The 19,554-nt window shown below is 39.6% G+C and overlaps 1 protein-coding gene across 17 annotated transcripts in view; it reads right to left on the bottom strand.

Moving 5' to 3' along the window:
• Positions 1 to 19,554, bottom strand: part of slo (calcium-activated potassium channel slo) — a 75,523-nt gene that overhangs the window by 41,060 nt on the left and 14,909 nt on the right. For 16 of the 17 annotated variants that reach the window (XM_011313268.1, XM_011313165.1, XM_011313148.1 and 13 more), the window contains exons 1-5: positions 16,973 to 19,246; positions 1,649 to 1,710; positions 1,203 to 1,299; positions 763 to 1,026; positions 423 to 590 (exon numbers count right to left, since the gene is read on the bottom strand). In XM_011313268.1, coding sequence (XP_011311570.1) covers positions 423 to 590; positions 763 to 1,026; positions 1,203 to 1,299; positions 1,649 to 1,710; positions 16,973 to 17,281 — 900 coding nt within the window. In that variant the 5' untranslated portion in view covers positions 17,282 to 19,246. Of the gene's footprint in view, positions 1 to 422; positions 591 to 762; positions 1,027 to 1,202; positions 1,300 to 1,648; positions 1,711 to 16,972; positions 19,247 to 19,554 lie in introns of those variants that run through there. The other variant, XM_011313139.1, reaches the window with a different exon arrangement.

The following is a 19,554-nucleotide window of genomic DNA, read 5'->3' as shown; positions in this document are numbered from 1 at the left end:
TGTACACAGGAACAGAAGAGAACAAAAAAGGATCGTTCGTTCCGCAAGCTCACGAGAGACTCCATGAGAAAGCTCTGGTTACTTTTCCATGAAAATAAGACGATGGAGTTAATAAAAAGAAGTAATGGGTGGAGTTCAATCGAATTATCGGAGCAATTACTCAATATCTGTTTGAACTAAATTTTTCTCCATGAAAAATCGACCAGAGCTTTTTTAACTACTCAAGGGGCGTATGGCACTGGTAAACATAAAAAAATAGAAAAAAAAAAATGAAAGATAAGAGATAGAAGATAGAGTCGATAGAGACAAATAGAAGATCATCACAGCGCACGTATGATTACAGTTGTATCCTCATTATTATTTAAATCTAAAGTATTAAATAATGTAATTGAAAGGCAAAGATAATTGATGGGTTGGCTTACCAAACCGACGAGTAGAAAAAATACTAGGAATGTGCGGCCGAGAATAGTGTTGCAGTAAACATCGCCGTATCCTACCGTTGACATTGTAACAATTAGGAAGTACACGCATGTCCAATAAGATAGCGGTTGTGGATTCACGAACTCGAATGGGTCCCCTGAGTTTTCAAGCTAAAAAATCCCAGGATTAATTCGACGCTCATTGATCAGCATTAAAAAAAAATAACACATCTATCTAGAGATATCCAAACTGCTGAATGAAAATTGATGGATAAGAGAGCACGAGATTTGTCATGATTTGGAATTGAAATGGCTTTTAGATTTTGGCATTTCGTTGTCTTACCAGATGAATGATACCAGCAGCAGTCAACCAGACTGAGATGAATATGGAGACGAGTTGGGCGAGACGAATGGAGCTCGATGTTTTTAGAATGTTAAGGTACTGGAGGATGTCAGGGACCGTCATCAGTCGTAGGGCTCTGAGAAATCTCAGCCCGATCCACGTACGATCTAGATAGATCGATACGAAAGACGGTGGTATCGTAAAATAATCCACGAACGAGTACATCTCCAGCATGAACCACAGCTTGTCACTGGCGGCGATAAACTGTTTAATATTTTATCATTAATACACTGTTAATTCAACTGCGGGGGAATTCCCAAAAGAATATCACAAAGGGAAACTAAATCGTGCTATCAGATGCACAAAAAAAGACCATTGATCGAATAAATTGAGGGTAACCGGAAAAGGATGTCGATGGAGATGTCTCGGCTGTTACTTACGCGTATAAAAAAGTAGACCATAAAAAATATATTGAAAGCTAAGTCTATCTGCTGAGTAGTGTTGTTGCTCCACTTCTGGCAACGCTCGACTTCTTCGCTGCAATACAGAAAAATTGAGGAAAAAAAATGGTTAAAATGATCAACTTGTCTTTTTTGAATTGTTCTTTTTTTAAGGGATCGCAAGGAGAAACAAATACAGTCAATGGATGACGGCACGCGACTTTACCGGATATCGACTTTGGCCGAGTGCCGGAGCAATCGTTGTGCTTTCAACCGTCAAATTCCAGACCATATTGCTTTCGATAAATTCTTTTTTCTCGACATTTTTCTGCTCTGCTGGTTGGAAATTCCATTGATAATCAAACATTTTGAACATTAATTTTGAGTGAAGTTCTTCAGCTTGAATAATTCATATTCACTAAATGAAAATTCAAAGATTTACTCACTTGGAGGCATCGATGAAATATATTATGAGCGATGCTATACTGAGGATAAAGACCAGTACCACCTGAAACATAGAAAGAGCAGAATATACATGATGTTCTAGAACAATTAATAGAGGGATGAATAATAAAAGTAGAATAAAATCGTCAGGGGTACTAATTATAATCGTCAATTGAGACGTCAGAACGTAAAATAATCAGTAACGCGTGACGGGCGACAAAGCAATTGCTTCCGGGATTCGTCGTGAGCCGTACATTCGAAAACCGGAAGTTATATGTGCGAGAGTCCTATCTAAATACTGGGCTGTAAGATCTCCAGGCTAATCGTTTCTCGACACGAAACCACAAAACCGTCGCAAGGAGACCTCATATAAGTGGATGAGAAAGTATCGGAGTAAATGTGAGCTGTTGGAGTTCCGGAAGTCTTTGGGCGGATGCCAAAGTAGCTCGAAGGGCCTAGATGCCTGTGAGTATCCGAAGATGATGTGCAATATGGCTGAGAATCTACTCTCATGGCTGAATACAAATTTTCGGAGGTGTAGGGAATGAGAAATTGGAGACAACTATTCAGGGAATTCTTTAAACGATCTTGAAAGATAACGCGCCATGATAAACTATTCAAATTTGAGATGCGATAAACTTTATTTTACGAGCGCATTTAAGAGCGTTAAGTATTCAAATGGTAATGGCCATCTCAAGCCCAGGGCTCATGTCCAACAATGTGCCGCCTACTTTAGACGACAGCCAAATTACCACTTTTTCGGTATCTCGTGACTTTTAGTTTTTTAATTCCATGATAATTCAAGGGCTCTGATAACAGCTTTATTCAACTGTCGGGAAATTGAGCAACTGAATAAAATGTAAAATGAAGTTACGCAATTAAATACTTGAGACGCTGCCTTTTACTGTGACACATAATTGAACTCATGTGAGAGTGTTCTGAAATGCTCATGTCCTCCGTTATATTCCATCAATCCTAGTTTGAACATTCAACATCATCAATTATCCCATCATCTGAACCTCTCGGGTTGCCAGTAAAACATCTTGGGATTCGCTCCAAAGGTTTATAGGCCAAGTGCAGCGTTTACGACACAGAAGAGATTACTACGAACGAACATCTAACGTCCATTGATATTGAAACACCTGATAAGAGTGTTAATGGAGTTATGCCTGCAATATTCACTCAATAATACTGTGTGATCGAATGCCGGTTGGCTCCGAGCCATTATGCGTGTGCGTCGAGTTCAGATCAATAACGCTACACGAATCGTTATCATGCGGCGCTCTACGAAGAACCATTCCTCCAAAAATACCCGAATCCTATTAAACACTTTTGCATTTACGAATTATATTACTGATCCTCAAGTCCTAATTTAATGGATAATGTCACTCACTTCGGAACCGTTGCACAAGACAATTACTTTCTTATAATTAATGCACACCGAACAATTTGATCAACTTGCGTCGTTTCATTCGTTGCTGGAGATAGCAATATTATAAATAAAATATTGAATTATCAAATTTATGAATTATTAATTACTTTAGAAAAATCTGGAGGAATCAATGGATTATACAGATTTATTATGACTGCGCGAAAATAAACAAAATGGGAATGATTAGGCGATGGCAACAGATCAAAGTTATAAAATCATTGATGATGCTGTTTATTTCGTCAATTGAATGGTGAATCAATTCATTCATTTAATCCCCATTTGAGTCACGAAGATAAAAAATATTTATATACCCTCCGAATATACCCAGTCCATTTCAATCACTGGCGTTCGCCAGTTTGACGCAGCCAATAACGAAATTCTGGAAAAACAAACAGTTAGAGACTCGTTAAATAAACATTTGAGATTCTCACAGTGCGAGGCTATAGTGTTAGGATCGATCAAGGGTACTCGTTCTGAATGAGAAATGAAGATAGCACCGATAATTAGAGGGAGAAGAACAAAAATATATTGAAATGGTTTTTTTTTTATCTTCAGAGAGAAATGGGAAATACGAAAATTGGGGTGAGCTGAAGAAAGGGAGGTAATAGTGATGGTAATGGTGGAGCGCTTGCGCAATCAGCTGGAGGAAGAACTCCTTTGTATTCCTGCATTATCACAGGATTTGGAATGAGGATGGAGGGGCAATAGGGGAGTGGGTCAGAACTCTCCGGCTCGGATGGACGAGAATCAGAACGAACATTGAACTTTCGGATTGTTTGCCACGGACATTGTCGTCAACTTTATGAAGCTGCTAGGGACAGAAAGAAGCCGAAGCTAATCGAAAAGATTATCAACTTTAAAATCAAGACTTTGAAGGAATTAAATTAAGCAAATTCTCATTCATTCCACAACTTTTGCTACGTTAATTCCTGTATAAGTATATAATGTACGTAATCAATTATTGACTCAATAAAAACTTTGTTAATAAAAAAAGCGTCTGTGATTATCAATGGGAAGATTTCAAGTTCGACTCCCTTTCCCATCTGTCGTCTCTTCTTTGCAAGTGACACCATTGATTTTTCGAATTTCGTCTTCAATACGTTATTCTCCGGAATAAATTGAAAGACGGCCTCTGATCTTCGGAGATCAATAGAGTGCTTTCAGCCACTCTATTCGAATATTAAAACCAGGAAAAATGATCAGCTCGTCTTGGTGCCTCCCGTTATGCCATAGAAAATTCTAGAAAAAAGTCGAGAGAGAGAAGCGCCTAGATGATGCTTCGTAACTCCACCCTCTTCCGATATTTCATAACTCTCAGATCAAACGGGAGTAGAGAGGTCTTTGGTTAACAAAAAGAGTGTCTTCGTTATCTGACGTAAGCGAGTTGAAAGTCGAGAAATTGCATGGGAAATAAACAAGATAATTTTTCGATATAACTGCTTCGCTGAATCCCTGAGAATTTCTTCGGTTTAAAAATTACGATAGAAGAACATTTTCTCTCCTTCCATTCCCATAAAAAAAGAAATCGTTTAAAAAACTAGAAAAAATCAAACACCACTGAAATGATATCTGATCAATAGAACACGCAAGGGCCGGAGTGGTTTGTTCAGAATTTAGTGATCGTTAATTGTCTTGAACATTACATGATCTTGATATTGAATTAACGATCGGTAATATCGGGAGAATGTACTTTGCGTTTAATGAGCGATAATGGACGTCGATCGGTATCATTACGATGGACCGTCGACTTGTTACTAAGGGAAAACACAAGAGAGATGACCAACAATGTAGCAATGCAAAGAGGATGGAAGACAGTCAAGCACTTTAGTTTTAAAGGTATTCTTGGCAAGTGAAGCTCGGTCTTTAGACGATGCCGGTGATTATAAATAAAGTACGCGCCTCGTGGTGGCTTCGTCAAAATGTACACTGAATGCGTCTCAAGCGGACAAAAAAGATTACTACAAAAGAATTTATTAGCATTGACTGCGCAATGATATGCGGATCCTAGGGCATTAACTCGTTTGCAATTTCCAGTTGCTTTCGTCTCAAGAATGAACGCAAAGTGTTATGAAGTCGCGATAGGAAATTCTGTAGACGGAGGTCTTACCGATTTGGCTGTTAGTTCAGCTCTTAAATTTTATAAGAATTAATAGTTTGATTTTCAACATTGATTCCAAATTTAATGCAATCCTCACACAGCTCACTCACAGCTCACGGAAAATGGCTGACAATTAGCTGAAGTTGGCTCATTTCCCTTCTAACCTTTCACGTGATCCGTTATAACAGGATATTAGAGTTTTCGTCGGTGATTTCAATTTAAGCACGACCAAAACTCTTCCCGTCTATTCTTCGTCGCGTGTAAATATTCAAATATCAACTCCCGGTTTATTCGCATTGATGAGTCAACCGAACATTTACTAACTACAGAAATTCGGGTCAAGCGCGTATACGTGAGAGAAAATAGAAAATTGTGGATGATGAAAAATTGGATTATTTTTACTCAGTAATTAATGAAAGAAGATTACGTTTAACAGTGGGGATCATACGCTTGGTCAACTTCCACACGTTTTCCTCCCTCTTCAGGTGAATGATGCCCTCATAAAGCACAGAGTTGGATCATCCATCGTTACTGCAGTTTTCACGATCAAATTTACTACGTTTACGTTGAGTGGATATTGTGGACAGAGAATAAACTCTCTACTTGAAATGAAAATAAAAAAAATTCATGAAGCAGCTGTGGAGAATCTTTCATAATTCATAAAAAAGAAGTTACTAAAGGAGAAAATTCTAAATGTTAAATGCAAAAGCGTCGCGAGATGCACAGCAATATGACTATAATATTCAGTGCCATTACAGATAAATGAAATAAGTCCATCTGGAATTCAATCAGTCAAGTAGAAGTCGATTGATAAATCAATTTGCGTCTTCAGGAAAGCGTAAAGATAGTGAAAGCTCGCGAAAGAAATTGAATTATCATTTCTCAGGGTTTTTTCTCTCTGCAATTCGTATCGTAAATGGAAGTAACTGGGATAAATCGGTAGAAAATTGGAGAAAACAAAAAGATTCACAAATCACGTGATTCAGACGTACGGAACAATCACAGGTTTGATCCCAGCGGGCGTGAAATTATTGATAAGACGGATAGAACAGCCAATGACTTGAAAAAATGTGGTAAAATTTCTTGTATCGGGTAGAGCAGCGGTTTGTTAGAGAATGAATGAAATTTTGTACACACTGTATCGCAATTTAATACACAGTATGGAACCCTCCGCTGAGAATACTAACAACGTATAGCTCTACCCCAACGTAGAAGCAAGTGCACGTGTACTCAAAATCGGCCATGAAAATGAGATGATCAACTGAGAAACTCTCCCACTATATACCAGCTGTGTTATGCATTTCTATAATTACCGATACAAAAAATTGACTAGTGAAATTATTGTATTTTCTATCCAAAAATATACCAATCTTGTGTTATCAACGATTAATTGCTTCTTCATTGCATATTGGATACTTTTATTCCTCCCATCGTTACATTAAAGCTGATTAGAGCCTTGAAAAATCAAGTCATTGAAGTTTACGTCTTCATTAAGGGTAAAAAGACTTCATCTTCATTAAACCAGTAAATTAGAAAATCCTACGATCAATTTTACAACGAATTCTCGGTAATAATAATAAAATAATCTACAAAAATCACTTGCTGTATATTATAAACTTCAGGAAAATATTTCTCAATTATTTAAAAAAACGTGTTAACCAAAAGTCACGGGCAATTCGAAAGGCAAATCCCGATTGAACAACAATAGTTCCATTTCCCATGGCGACCGACGCAAGTGCTGATAAATTAATTCTTGGATCGAAATTGTAGCATTCGTTCAATAACAACGTAACCACGTGAATAAATAACCAAGGAACTGCACAATGTTGTACAACTGAAACGATCGATTCCACCCCCTGGCAGTGCTCCAGACCTCCCGGGGTTACGTGCGCAAACCTAAATGTGGCAAAATTTCGTGTAACTTTACGCACCACTACCCCTTCATCTTGCCACCAGCCGTACTATATTCTCATCTGCAACCTATGTACCATCATCCCTATTCATTCCACCAACCCTCTTCTCATCCTCCCAATGAATGCAGAGTGCGCTGTACCCAGGGGCACTGTGTTAATTGAATTCTCATGCATAATTTACTCTGTAATTGGATGGCATGTAAAAAGCACTGTTTCGTTCACCACTGTAAACCCAAGAGTACTTTAATGCCACATCTGCAAATATGTGTTTCAAGTGGCAAAAGCATTATGGGAAAAATTCACACAAATGTGAATTCAAATATCGAGTGCTAGAATGAGACATGAATTTCGGGAGATAAGGGATGAATTCATTTTGAGCATTGACTTTTGTCGTATTGACAGGGAGATGCCATTTCCAGGACTGACATTCAATAAATATTCTCTATCATTTTTCGATCTATTATCGAGATAAATCCCAGACATGTGTGAAAGATCGGAAAAGGCAATTCCCTTCTAATAATCGAACAAATAATCTCCTGACATTCTCATGATCCGTTACTTTGTATTCCATGCGGTGCCCCCAGGACCTCTTATCATCTCCATCAAATCAATTTGCTATTCTAAACATGATTCACATTCAATCGCGTCCTTATCTCTCTCTTTCTCGGTGCACACTTCGTCTCGAAAGAAACACCAACGAAATTCGGTAAAAAAAAATGGAAAATTCAATTTGGGTCAGTGGGTTATCGTGATGCCATTTTTCCCGTGTCTCTGGTTGTGAGAGAGGGGTGTAGCTTGAGGATTAATTCGTCTTAGAAAGAATGAGGATCTGAGTGAAGTGGTGCACCGCACGTATGTACCCATAAACTCTCTGGGGGATTTCCTCCTTTGGGGGATCATGCGGGCATTTATACAACTCGAGAGATATATACACCCGAAGAAAGACCGGCGCAAGTTGGACTGAGACGTCGGGTACGACGCCATAAGCTCAGGGTACGTGACTGGAGCCACAACGTGGAATATATATCCTTGGAAAAAATTCAAACGAATTTTCTGGAACGTTCTCGACACTCGAGAAGAATAAAATAAAAGATTTCAAGTATTTGGGGATTTTTCATTGATTCTGCTGACGGATTATTATCAGGATAAATACCTTTCACTGATAGTCGACACCTAATCTGTCATTAATCAATCGTTAATTTAGCCTTTACCGTTACATAAATTCTGAAAAACATGTTCACAACCAACTGAGAATTTCGACTTCAATATTTGTTCATTAAAATAGCGAAACTTGGATGATTTCCCAAGAAACAATCTCGCAATCCACAATAAGACCAATAGAATTGAATTAAATTTTTAAAAGAGTCAATGCAGTCACGTATTCCCAGTAGTTTGGTAGATTCCACCTGAGACAGAAGTAATATCCACACCGAGATGAAAAAAAAAACTATCGCCCCGAGGCTCTCAGAAACATTGGCTCCGGTCTCACATGTACCTCGACGGACCAATTTTTCCAATTTCCATGCATTAAACTCAGAGCTCAAGGATGGCTATAGATAATTGACGTGTCCACAACGATTATGTACCCTAAAGTGCAGGGAGGATGAGGTATAATCGTGTTCTGGACTAGACCTCGTAAATTCACCCGAGTGCCCTTTGCCCCGTGAATCCCATGGTACAGAGTAAACGTCAACTCTGATGAACGAGTTGTACTCGACTCTAATCCATCATCGCCAACAATTATCGAAGATTATCGAATATCTAATTAGCCCTTGGATTATTTCCGCGATATACCCATCTACTACCGACTCGATCAAACGCCAAGAAAGTTTAATTGCAAAAACTTCAGCGACAATTGCAAGAATTCCACTGATATTTTTTATAAAAATTCCTCATTGCTGAATAATGACATAATCACTAGAGATTTGACTTTTAAATTTGATTTTGCGATTTCATTATGACGAGTTCATCCGTGCACGACAAAACGACAAAACGAGAAGATGAAGTAAATGACACTTCAATTAGTTAATGTAGAATGCTTGTAACGTTACAATAATTTCCATAATTGGAAAAGTTTCGCAGGGTCGGAGAGGGAAAATAAAGTTGGAAGAGAAAAATTCCCGGAGGTAAGAGCACAGTGCCAGCACGAGCCACGTGATGTCGCGCAGTAGCACGCGAAAGACATCGATCAAAGTGAGAATAGAGAGAGACCAAAGCGATACCAGTTATTACCACTTTCATGTATATGTTTGTAAGTATGAATGTTAACGTCAGACAAATATTTCGATATAAGTCTTCGATGGAAATGTATCTCTGCACTTCAACTGCACGTTACTTTTTCTATTTACCCTCGCCAGCTTGAACTCACACCACTCACGATGTTTTTTTCCTCGGTTATAAATAAACTTCAGAGAGTTTAATAATAGTCGGAAAATTAGCGTGGGTCTCAAGCACTCAGGGTAAAGAGCGATACAATGCGGACAAGTGTATTCCTGATTCTGAAGGGACGGTTAGAAACTCTGTGGCATTTTTTATTCACTATTTGTTCTATCACAGTCATGATTTACTGATCGGGGACTGTCCTCGAGTATTGAGAAACGGATCAGGCTGACTTTGGGGAATTATAACTTGATATTTATGAGTCTGAATTCCTAATGAGCTGCATTGTTCTGGCACCGATCAGGGCTGGGCCGAGATTAATTCAATGACATTCAATCCTAATCACGATCTTCCTCCAAATCCTATTCAAATCCTGACCTGAAACACCTGATCAAGGAATCCTGGATCAATACTGCACCTGACCTAAAATCAGTCAGATCAGGCAAGTAAAAAATCCAGGATTATTCGTCCGGACAGGGGATCGAACCTACAAGCTCTGGCTTTGTAGGTAAGCGTATTACCGATTTGGCTATACGCTCGACTAAATATTATCGAAATTTAAGCTATATAAAATAGCTTAGACGTACAATAGTGAATTTCTCGGAGTTATCATTGGTGTAAAGGTGAAACTGAGTAATTTCTGAGTTGATAAAATCACGAGACAATTGAAACTCATTAGGTGATAGTGGCATATAGGTCGTTCAACAAACATTCATTAGCTAATGTCAAAAAAACATTCCACTTCATTCATATAGTCCACACCTCCGGATCCATGCATATAATTCATGTACATACAGAGTCCAGCAGTCAGACTACAGGGAAAATCAGGGGGCGTAACAAGTCTATGAATGCACAGTGAAACAGGGAATATGGAAATCAGGCTTCAACAAATGTGCAGAAACACGATAGACACAAGTGACACCTGTTTCCTTTTTTTTCATACTCATTCAATCCACATGTAATCGATTTTATTCAGCGTCAAAGTTTTGTTGAGAAATTATGTCACCGAAATGTCAGAAGATCAGAAAGAATAATTTTCTCTGGATCCGAGAAAAATCATGAGCAGTATTCAAGCATTAGCCGCGCCTAGTAAAAAATATTCATTCCACGATCATAAATAGGGAGAAATGATAGGTGAAAAAGGTGATGGATAAAGAGACTTTGAATTGGCAAAAGGAAAACGATGAAACTTTGTGGATCGAAGGGTAGACAGAGGGTGAAAACTCCCCTTGGGTTTCAGTGACGAGCGTGGGTTAGTGAGGGTGAATATGCCCTGTACGTCATTGATCCACCCACACGCCACCTTAATCTCTTCGAAATAGTTCAGAGCCCCGTGGTGATGGATAAAATACAAAAATACAATCGACAACTCCTTGAGTAAGAATGAGAAAACGCCAGTACAATTTCAATGTTAATTTCCATGTTTATTAATGAAGATAGAATTTCAATGATCTCAAGAAAATCTTCAGAACTATTTAAATCTCAATTAGATCCTTGAAGTGATTAGGGGAATTATCCAATGAAGTAAATTACCTCGGATAAGAATGCAAAGTTTTGGGAAGCCTTGGCATACTGAAATTTGTGTCACTCGAAGCACAGTAAATGCCCAAACTCGTTTTATTTTGAATTTAGAGAGGTAAATGCGATTATCCTCAGCTCATTCCAAAGATTATGACATGACAAATCTGTTACACTCTTGGAAACGTACCACTGGCCAGCAGCCAAGTGTTCCTAACGAGTTTTCTCCCAAATATGACTAAACCATATCCCTGACCTCTGAAAATATATGACACAGGCATGAAGACAGTCCGGGACTACAAAGAAATTCAGTTTGAAATGTCATTTCAAGATGAACATTTTGCATCTTCATTTCCTTTGAGACCGTCATTTTTGTCTAATCAATGTTATCAATGTGTTGGGACTTATGGCAGTGGAACAGCTGTCGGACCCAAAAGTATTCTCAAGTATTCTCCAGTGCAAATTTTATTTATAAGGGCTAAGTGCCAACACAGAAGTGATTCTCTGGCAATTTTCCTTGTACTCGGTCTTTTCATCCACTCCAGTCAATTTTTGCAGCGGTTGAGTCGAAAGTATTCATTTACACTAGGTACACGTTTCCCCATTCGCAAGTCTGACGATAAGAATCCAATGAATGAAAACTATTGTTCTTGTTTTGTAAGCATGCTGATAAATATTCATGTCTCGAGTTGATTCTTTGTTTCTCATTTACTGAAGAGCATTTGAAAATTGATGACCTTTTTCTCTGCTTACGAGCTATCAAGAATATTGAGTGCATAATCGAGGGCATAAATATTATCAATCGTAAAATAAGAGTGCAGTTTTGTTTTCTCAATTAACGGAAAATTAATGGTTCAATAAACGATAATAATTCCCATGTTAATCATGAGTTTCCGGAATTATCCGTTAACCCATGTGTTGACAGCCATGCCTTTATTTTAACGCGAAACACGACAGGTACTTGAAAACATGCAATCTTAGTACTCTGTACCCTGAAATTTCATCTACCGATAAAGCTCGAACGTTTAATATTTCTCATTGTGAAAAGGTGAGTGTGACGTATATAAGCAAACCACCAGGTGTTGAGATGAATGAACACGCGAGAGAATGACGGCTTATAACCGACTTAAACGCTGGCTTTGAAAGGGGGTTGGGTACACATCCGTGAGTTCCTGACGAGAAAAGGAGGTCTCGGCCTCGGAGACCTTCGTACCCGCACGCGTCTCATTTTAACTCAAGAGTTGAGGAAGAGTTATATGTGATTTTGCCATTTAAAAATAGAATTCGAAACGAGTGAGGCCTTTGAATAAATTGGATGACATCTTATATAGAAGTTTATTTTCTTCAACTTCGATCTGCCTAAAGGTTAAATACCAATTATAGAATCGGTGATAAATAGAGAGGGACGTAATCGAATCTGAGTATCAACACTTCTCTGACGTTTCAATTTATTGAATTTTATATCTCACTCTGTCGTTGGGCTTGCTCAATATAAATGTGCTATTTTGAAGAAACGATTTTTACCACTGAAATGAACGTAACCCCGTTGACCTTACGGGAGACTTGGCAAATGATTTTTACATCGCAATGATTTTTGGCAAAGCCAACGATAAAACCTACAGTACGATCCTATGTACATTCGTGCACGTAGATCGTTTTAATTGCCACCTAGACACATCCCTGAATTATACATTGTCCGAATTTAAATGAATGCCATTATTTCCAGGAAGATACGAAAAGTGATGGTCGTTTGCCAAGCGCTTAATCTTTGAGATAATTATTTGAAACATCCGCCGTAATAACCGGAATTAATGAAAATTATAATTTAATAATCACGATTCACAGAAGTCCCAATAATGAGTTGCTCAAATAATTTTCAATGGTCGTGGTGTAATATTTTAGATAATCGATAGATAATTTTTCACTCGTAACTGAAATGATTTTTGCAACCGCACTTCGCCAATGCTCATGAAATAATTCCATAATTCAATAATTTAGAATCCCCGGAATATTTCGTGAGGCAGTGAAGAACTGCTGGTCTCTGCACGTGAATAATCGAGTGGCTGGCGACCGTTATTTCGTTGGGTTGAGAGATCAATAAAACGGAGAGATTGTTCGTGTGGGATACGGTGAGAGTCAGGAGGACGATCGAGGGTCGTCTGAGTGAGAATTCATTTTTTTTCCCTCAAGTCTTATTTTGAGGGAAACCTCATTCCTTCTCACTGACACGAAGTCTCGAGTTACATTCAGTGATCTTTCGAACCCTATCTCTTGGACGGCAGGATATTACTCTCTGTAGTTTTCTATTTGCTATGGAATCTATATCTAAACCACTCCCTTTTTCCATTTTCTCTGAAAATCTATGATTGAGAGTCAGTCGAAGTTAAGGTTATCAGTTTAGCATTCCTCTGGAGCTACAGATTTTTACAACTGAAAATTATCAAATCCGGATGCACAAACTTCGCAGTAAAAAAATATGGGAATTTAACCCGCAAATTAGCAACATTTTCGTCAGAGGCGCATTTATCCTGTCGAGTTTCACATTCCCTTCAGTAAACGGTCATAAAAGTACGAGTGGCTGGAGAATCAAACCCAGGAAATTACGTCGCGGGTTTGCGTTACCACTTGTGGTAGTCGTCAACTTTTTTGCCCACCCCAACTTCCACGTATACCAAAATGTATGGCACTGTGGTAGTGGGTCTTGGCCCGTTGAATAATTCATGCTAATCCCTACCACCGAATTTATTTGAGTGAGGTAGGGATACCGCACTATCTGACATTACCACTCACTAAACACATATATATAGATATATAAATTTGAGAGTTCCGTTTGTATTTTTACTTCATTTGAAAATTAGTTGTCATAGTGAACGCGCAGAGTAGGTCAACCAATGGAAAATTAGAGTAATTCAGAATTCAGAGGAGAAAGAGACATTTGTTGCAAACTTTTCTCGAAACTTCACCCAATTTTTCCAAGAAAATTCAACCATTTTTAAGACCTTGACCGAATTATCAAAAATAATATTATGGGATCATTTTTGAGTGCTGCAGGGATAAAGTATGCTTGGCAGCGTGAAACAATGTCGTGAAAAGTTGCGAGTGACAAACGTATTCTGTGTTGTACACGAAAATTTTCAAGAGCTCACTTGCCAGAAGTATGGCGGTGACAGCAGAGTATTTCTCACTTATAAAATCAAGGGATTACACCGATTTTTCCGCACGCCCTTTTCTCTACCCATTAATCTCCCCAAGAAACTCAAAAAAAAAAAAATAGCTCCACTCTACACCCCTCCCCCTAACCGCCATATTTTTTTATCCAGCATCAAGGGATTTTTTTTTCGGTTCACTCCGAGTTCTAATTTTTCTTTTTTGGTTCACGCTCTAAAAAATCTAGTCGCCGCTCTGACGTAGTCTGCCACCCGGCGCAAACCATATTTATATGTACTGCCGTAATGAAAGCTGAAACTGAAAAAGAGTGACGAGGGGGTGAAAGGGGAGGAATCGGAGGGGGGGTTGAACAAGTGGTTTACACCTCAGGGGCTTTCGACGGAAACTATCGCTAAGAGAGAAGAGGACCTCGAACCCCTCAGTTATTTGTATATGTACAAGACAGGTCACGGCGCATACATGGAGAATGTATATATAATGTGTCCGTAGTTATTGCTCTGGATATTTAAATTCAATACTGTGCCACTTGGCGATACTTTTCAAGGTAAAAATAAAAAAAAAATAATGGGTAATGGAATATTTTTCTCGGTTATACGCGGTCCCTTTGTCTCATGACACTTTCGCGATTCAAATGACGACAGAAATTTCTTTAGTTAATTAATACAATCATTACAAAAAGTAGATATATTCATTATTGATTGAGACATTCGTGGAAAAACTAGTTTTCTAGTTCTTCCCTAGTTAATTCTACTCGAAAAAATTTGAATCGATATAGATGAATTATTATGAACAAATTCTGAACTGTCACGGTAACCGGTTGACTAAACTATTCTGCGAATCAATGACCCCCTCCCTCGTTTACTTCCACATGACACACGTGTATGTTTTTTGCGCTTGAGAAATTGTGAAGTAAGATAAGGGGTTGATTGACAAAAAATTAATTTGAAGTAAGTTGTGTGTCACGACTTTAGTCCAACTATTGGCATTGGAATAAAAAAAAGACGTCAGGGGCAAGGGAAATTGCACGTTAACCAGGAAAAAATGTTATTCGATATAAATCAGTAATGTATGTATCTCAATTTTCAAAGGCACCTTAGATAGTTTTGCCCACGTTGCGACAGTCATTAGCCCTGGCAGACAGTGCTATTACTGTTGCTAAACCTACTGTGTCCCGACGCCTCGGTTCTCTCAAGGTTTCTAAGTGACAAAACAACATGAGCTAACGATTGTGATGTTTACGTGTGTGATTAGACAGATTTCCTCCAAAATGTGCCCTATTATTCTCATCTATCTATAGAAACCAGTGAATAATACACCCTCAACGTCATGAGAACCTTTGAGCGAGTCTCAGAATGAGTCTTAAAGCTCAGCGGAATTCCCTGGAAGACGGGAAATTAAATGACTCGATTTTCTTCACCGTCCCTTTTTCTCAGCACCTCTGAAATTTGGGGGAGAAAGCCAAATTGTTATATCTACCCTTTTAGCAATCTCCATTCCCTCCTTCGGAGCTCTCAGGGATTCGTCTAACGAAATTGACACGATGGGGGTCAGCTCTTCGCTGCGGAGCGAAGTCAATGGATTTTGGTATGAAGAGGTGGTGATTTTTTTCGATGTAAAATTGTTTGATGAGTGTATCGTGCTGATTTCATTAAGGGAATGACCAGAGAGGGAGTGAAAAGAAAATAAAACAGGTGACAGTGTCGCTCACTTGGCGACGTGTAACTCGATAAGCCGTACAAGTCACTTTTCAACCGTAGAGAACTGCCACCACCTCCCTCGGCGACGGGTAACCCAGTTACTAACAAGTATATCATTATCCACCTTGAGTTTTTACCGAGAATAAAAATCTCCGGTGATACCATAATCAATTTTTCGAATAGAAGGTGAAAAATTCAACTGATTGCACGTTCATTATGAACGGTAACGAATAAAATTGTACTTCACGAATCGGGAATTGATTTCGATGACATGATTACGAAGCGACTGATACGACCCTAAGCCCCATTTTTACTTCAGCTAAAGGAAATCAATGGAAATTCGTCTCTTTGTCACTAGCCGATGGAAGTAATTCTGCTAGCACCCGTATTGCGATCGCCGTGACGGAAAAACGTCCCCGGGAGGGCGGAGCCTTCCGTCTCGTCCCTTGTCTAACTATCCGATACACTTTCATTTACTCGGAGAAGAAAATAGTGATTCGAATGAATGTTTCGATTTTTTTTGGTGGGAGTAAATCGATATTCGTTGAATTCATGAGAGCCGTTTCGGGTCAGAACGTGCGATCACGTTTTCCCATAACAATCCCTCCCGAAGGAAAGCCCGAATGCCTCCGTCGTTTCACACCAAAGGAAATAGGAAAAACAATGAGGTTAAAGTCTACAGACAAACGTCAGTGAAGTACACACACGCAAAAAAAAATATGTAGGAAAAGGGTGACCCCTTTTCGTGACGACAGTCTGTCTGAACTTCTGCGTTACGCATAACTGGGTCAAATCTATATACAAGTGACGGTTTTTCCGGTGGATACAAAAATAAATGGAGAAGAGAGGAGTAATTTTTCGGTTGACATATATATGCTCAAAAGAGAGATATTAGAGATACCAATTGAATTCAAGTATTTTTGTATACTCGCATGACGTACTTCACTGGTACTCTCAAGTCCCGACAGATGTACTTCACCCGAGAACCAAAAAAGTACTTGGGACAAGTACTTTTCACGGATGAACTTCCAGGTACCATTTGGCACTTGATAAAAGTTTTGCGCGTGGAAAAAAAAAGTGAATTTCGCCGGAATAAAGGAGAATAGGAAATTGTCACTCACCAAAATTCGTCCAGTGGTTGTTTGTCCGGAAATGAGTTCACCGGCCCAATCCTTAGCCTCTGTCATAAAAGTCCCCTCAAACTCCTTGCCCTGTCGGGCGGCTTTTTGTTCCTTCTGCTTCGGATCATTAGGAGCGAATTCGGGCTCTTTGCGACACCAAAGAAAGGCGAATGCACGCCACAGCAATACGATAAGGAGTCCAGCGAGAAATGTGAATATACTTGATAATATGAAGCACCACCATTTTCGTTCAGTGAGGCAGTCGTTTACCGGAGGCCGCTCGGTCGACCCGTCGCATTCCGTCGTCATTCCGGCAGATCTCTGCCCCCAGGATCACACATTCACCGGCCCCTTGGGCCAGCCACACGCATTAGACGTTTGATTCGATGATGCTTCATTATTTGTATCAACAGCCCGCAATATTTTCACCTCATCAGTACTAATCCACAAATTCAATTCACCTCAATCATCCAACCGTGCGAACTAAATCAAAATAAACAATTCACTTTATTATTTCACACCTCTCCGTAACGCTCGCGTAAACAATTAAATTATTCAATTCCTGTCTCTGAATTGTCACACCGTACGTTAAGTGAAATGATCTTTTCCCCGTCACATAACACACTGGGTAACACCAAAATAATAACTCCTATAATTTTCCAACAAATCACCCAATCTCTCGCAATATTTCATCAGTTATTTTACCAACGGCAGAGTGCGACATCAGGATAAATGGTACATACAACACATACACAAGTATTATATACATATAACCCAGTAAAGTGAGGATCCCGCTTGCGCTTTCCACGTCTAGCGTTGACCCGGAAGTCACACGGTTGCGCGAGTCGCCTCCTGAACACCAGGATACCCTCAAAAAATTGCCGATTAAATGGCAAAAACACAGATCGAGTGCGAGCTAAACTCAACGATAAATTTCCCCAACAGCCAGGAAATGTGGAAAAAATCAGGGCCAAATATCAATTACCCCCCGCTATTATCGTAATGTTTTTCATGTACTTGCATTATCGTAACGATTGAATTCGCGGATGAAGTGGAGAAATAGTAAAATGACGATAAGATAAAAACGCAATCCTGTAACACCCGCACTGGCGTTGGCGCGTGGCGAAGGAGATGGCACCGAATCGAGGACAAGAAAAACCCTCCACTAGAATTTCCACCAACACAACCCACACATCCACTGTAAACCACCTCCTTTATCCATCCACCTTCCAGTACAAACCATTCCCCCTTTATCCTATCGTTCTCTCCTACTCCAGTTTTACCACCACCACCGGAGTCACCCCCACAGCAACAAGGGTTTATTGGGCGAAGTGGGGTATCAGGCAAGCTTCACTGGTGGATATCAACCCTTCCCCTACCGAGGACCTTGGGCAAATTAATTTCAAATTCTCAATCACTCGAGTAAACAAATGTCAAGTCTCACTTATTTATCACCCTCTGTTTTACCACTTGCACTCGGGGGTTGTAAATTGTTTCTTCTATTTTTTTTTTCTTTTTAATCTTCTCTCAAGGGATTTCTGTCTCTCGTTTACTCATCCATGCCATCGCGAAGCGCGCGGGTACAAACCAACGATACGAGCCAAAGTGGTAAACTCACTAACTTGAGAAAAAAAAGTAGTCTACGTACACTAACACAGTCTGTGGCAATCAATACGCAACAATGGTACTGGGACCAATAAGCTCAGAGCTTTTGGTGACGTAGGGGCTTGATGCGCGCCCTCTCGAATGATTCACGTGCAACCCCACATGCTTTGACATTTTTCATCCTCAGGTTTGGGAATTTTTTGGAGTTCTCCGCGAACGGGAGATTTTCAGGTGCAATCAATCGATTCAATTCGTTCTAGTTGAAAATAAATGGGTTTTCCAAGGGTTCAGCTACGGGAAGGGATGATTTTTTGAGTTTATAGAGGGGTTGGGATACCCCGGAAATACTCGAGGGCACCCGAGTCACTCCGAAAGGGGCTTCGGTTCGCGCCGGCGTTTGAGCTTTCTGTCACCTGCGCGTGCACGACATCCCGTTATCTGAGACGAACAGGGGTTATTAACAATTTTTTTTTTCGGTCACTGGGGTGAATATTCACTTATTTCTGCGGCATTATTTCGGGGTGAAGTGCACGATCGATTTCTCTTGCGGGGTACAGCTTCCGCGGGGGTTTTTAATTTTAGTTCATTGGGTCATTCATCGAGGAAAAATCTCACGATTATCGGATTTATGGGGCACTGAGGGTTGAAGTATTGTTTATTTAGTAATTTATCACTTGTTCGTTTGGTAAAAACACGAGTTGTCGGATTTATTGTTTATTGAGGTCTTGACTTTTTTTGGGGTCGGGGACAAGGGCCTTTTTTCGACTCGGGTTATTTATGAAACTTTCCAGAATGTGCGTGAAATCCTCGAGGACGAACGATCGCACATGGACTACTAACGATAAACGAATATACGGCACTAGTTAATTTGGAATTTTGAATGAATTCAGTGCGCATGAACCCCGGGGCTCGACGCATGCGCCAAAATTACCGCAATATTGCGGCAGTAGTTCAATACTTTCCTCAAAGATGGCGGT

The sequence above is a fragment of the Fopius arisanus genome, unplaced genomic scaffold, assembly GCF_000806365.1.
Source record: "Fopius arisanus strain USDA-PBARC FA_bdor unplaced genomic scaffold, ASM80636v1 scaffold00004, whole genome shotgun sequence".
NCBI classification, from domain to species: Eukaryota; Metazoa; Arthropoda; class Insecta; order Hymenoptera; family Braconidae; genus Fopius; species Fopius arisanus.
Note: the sequence above shows the minus strand (reverse complement) of the source record. Positions and strands in the feature narration are given on the sequence as shown.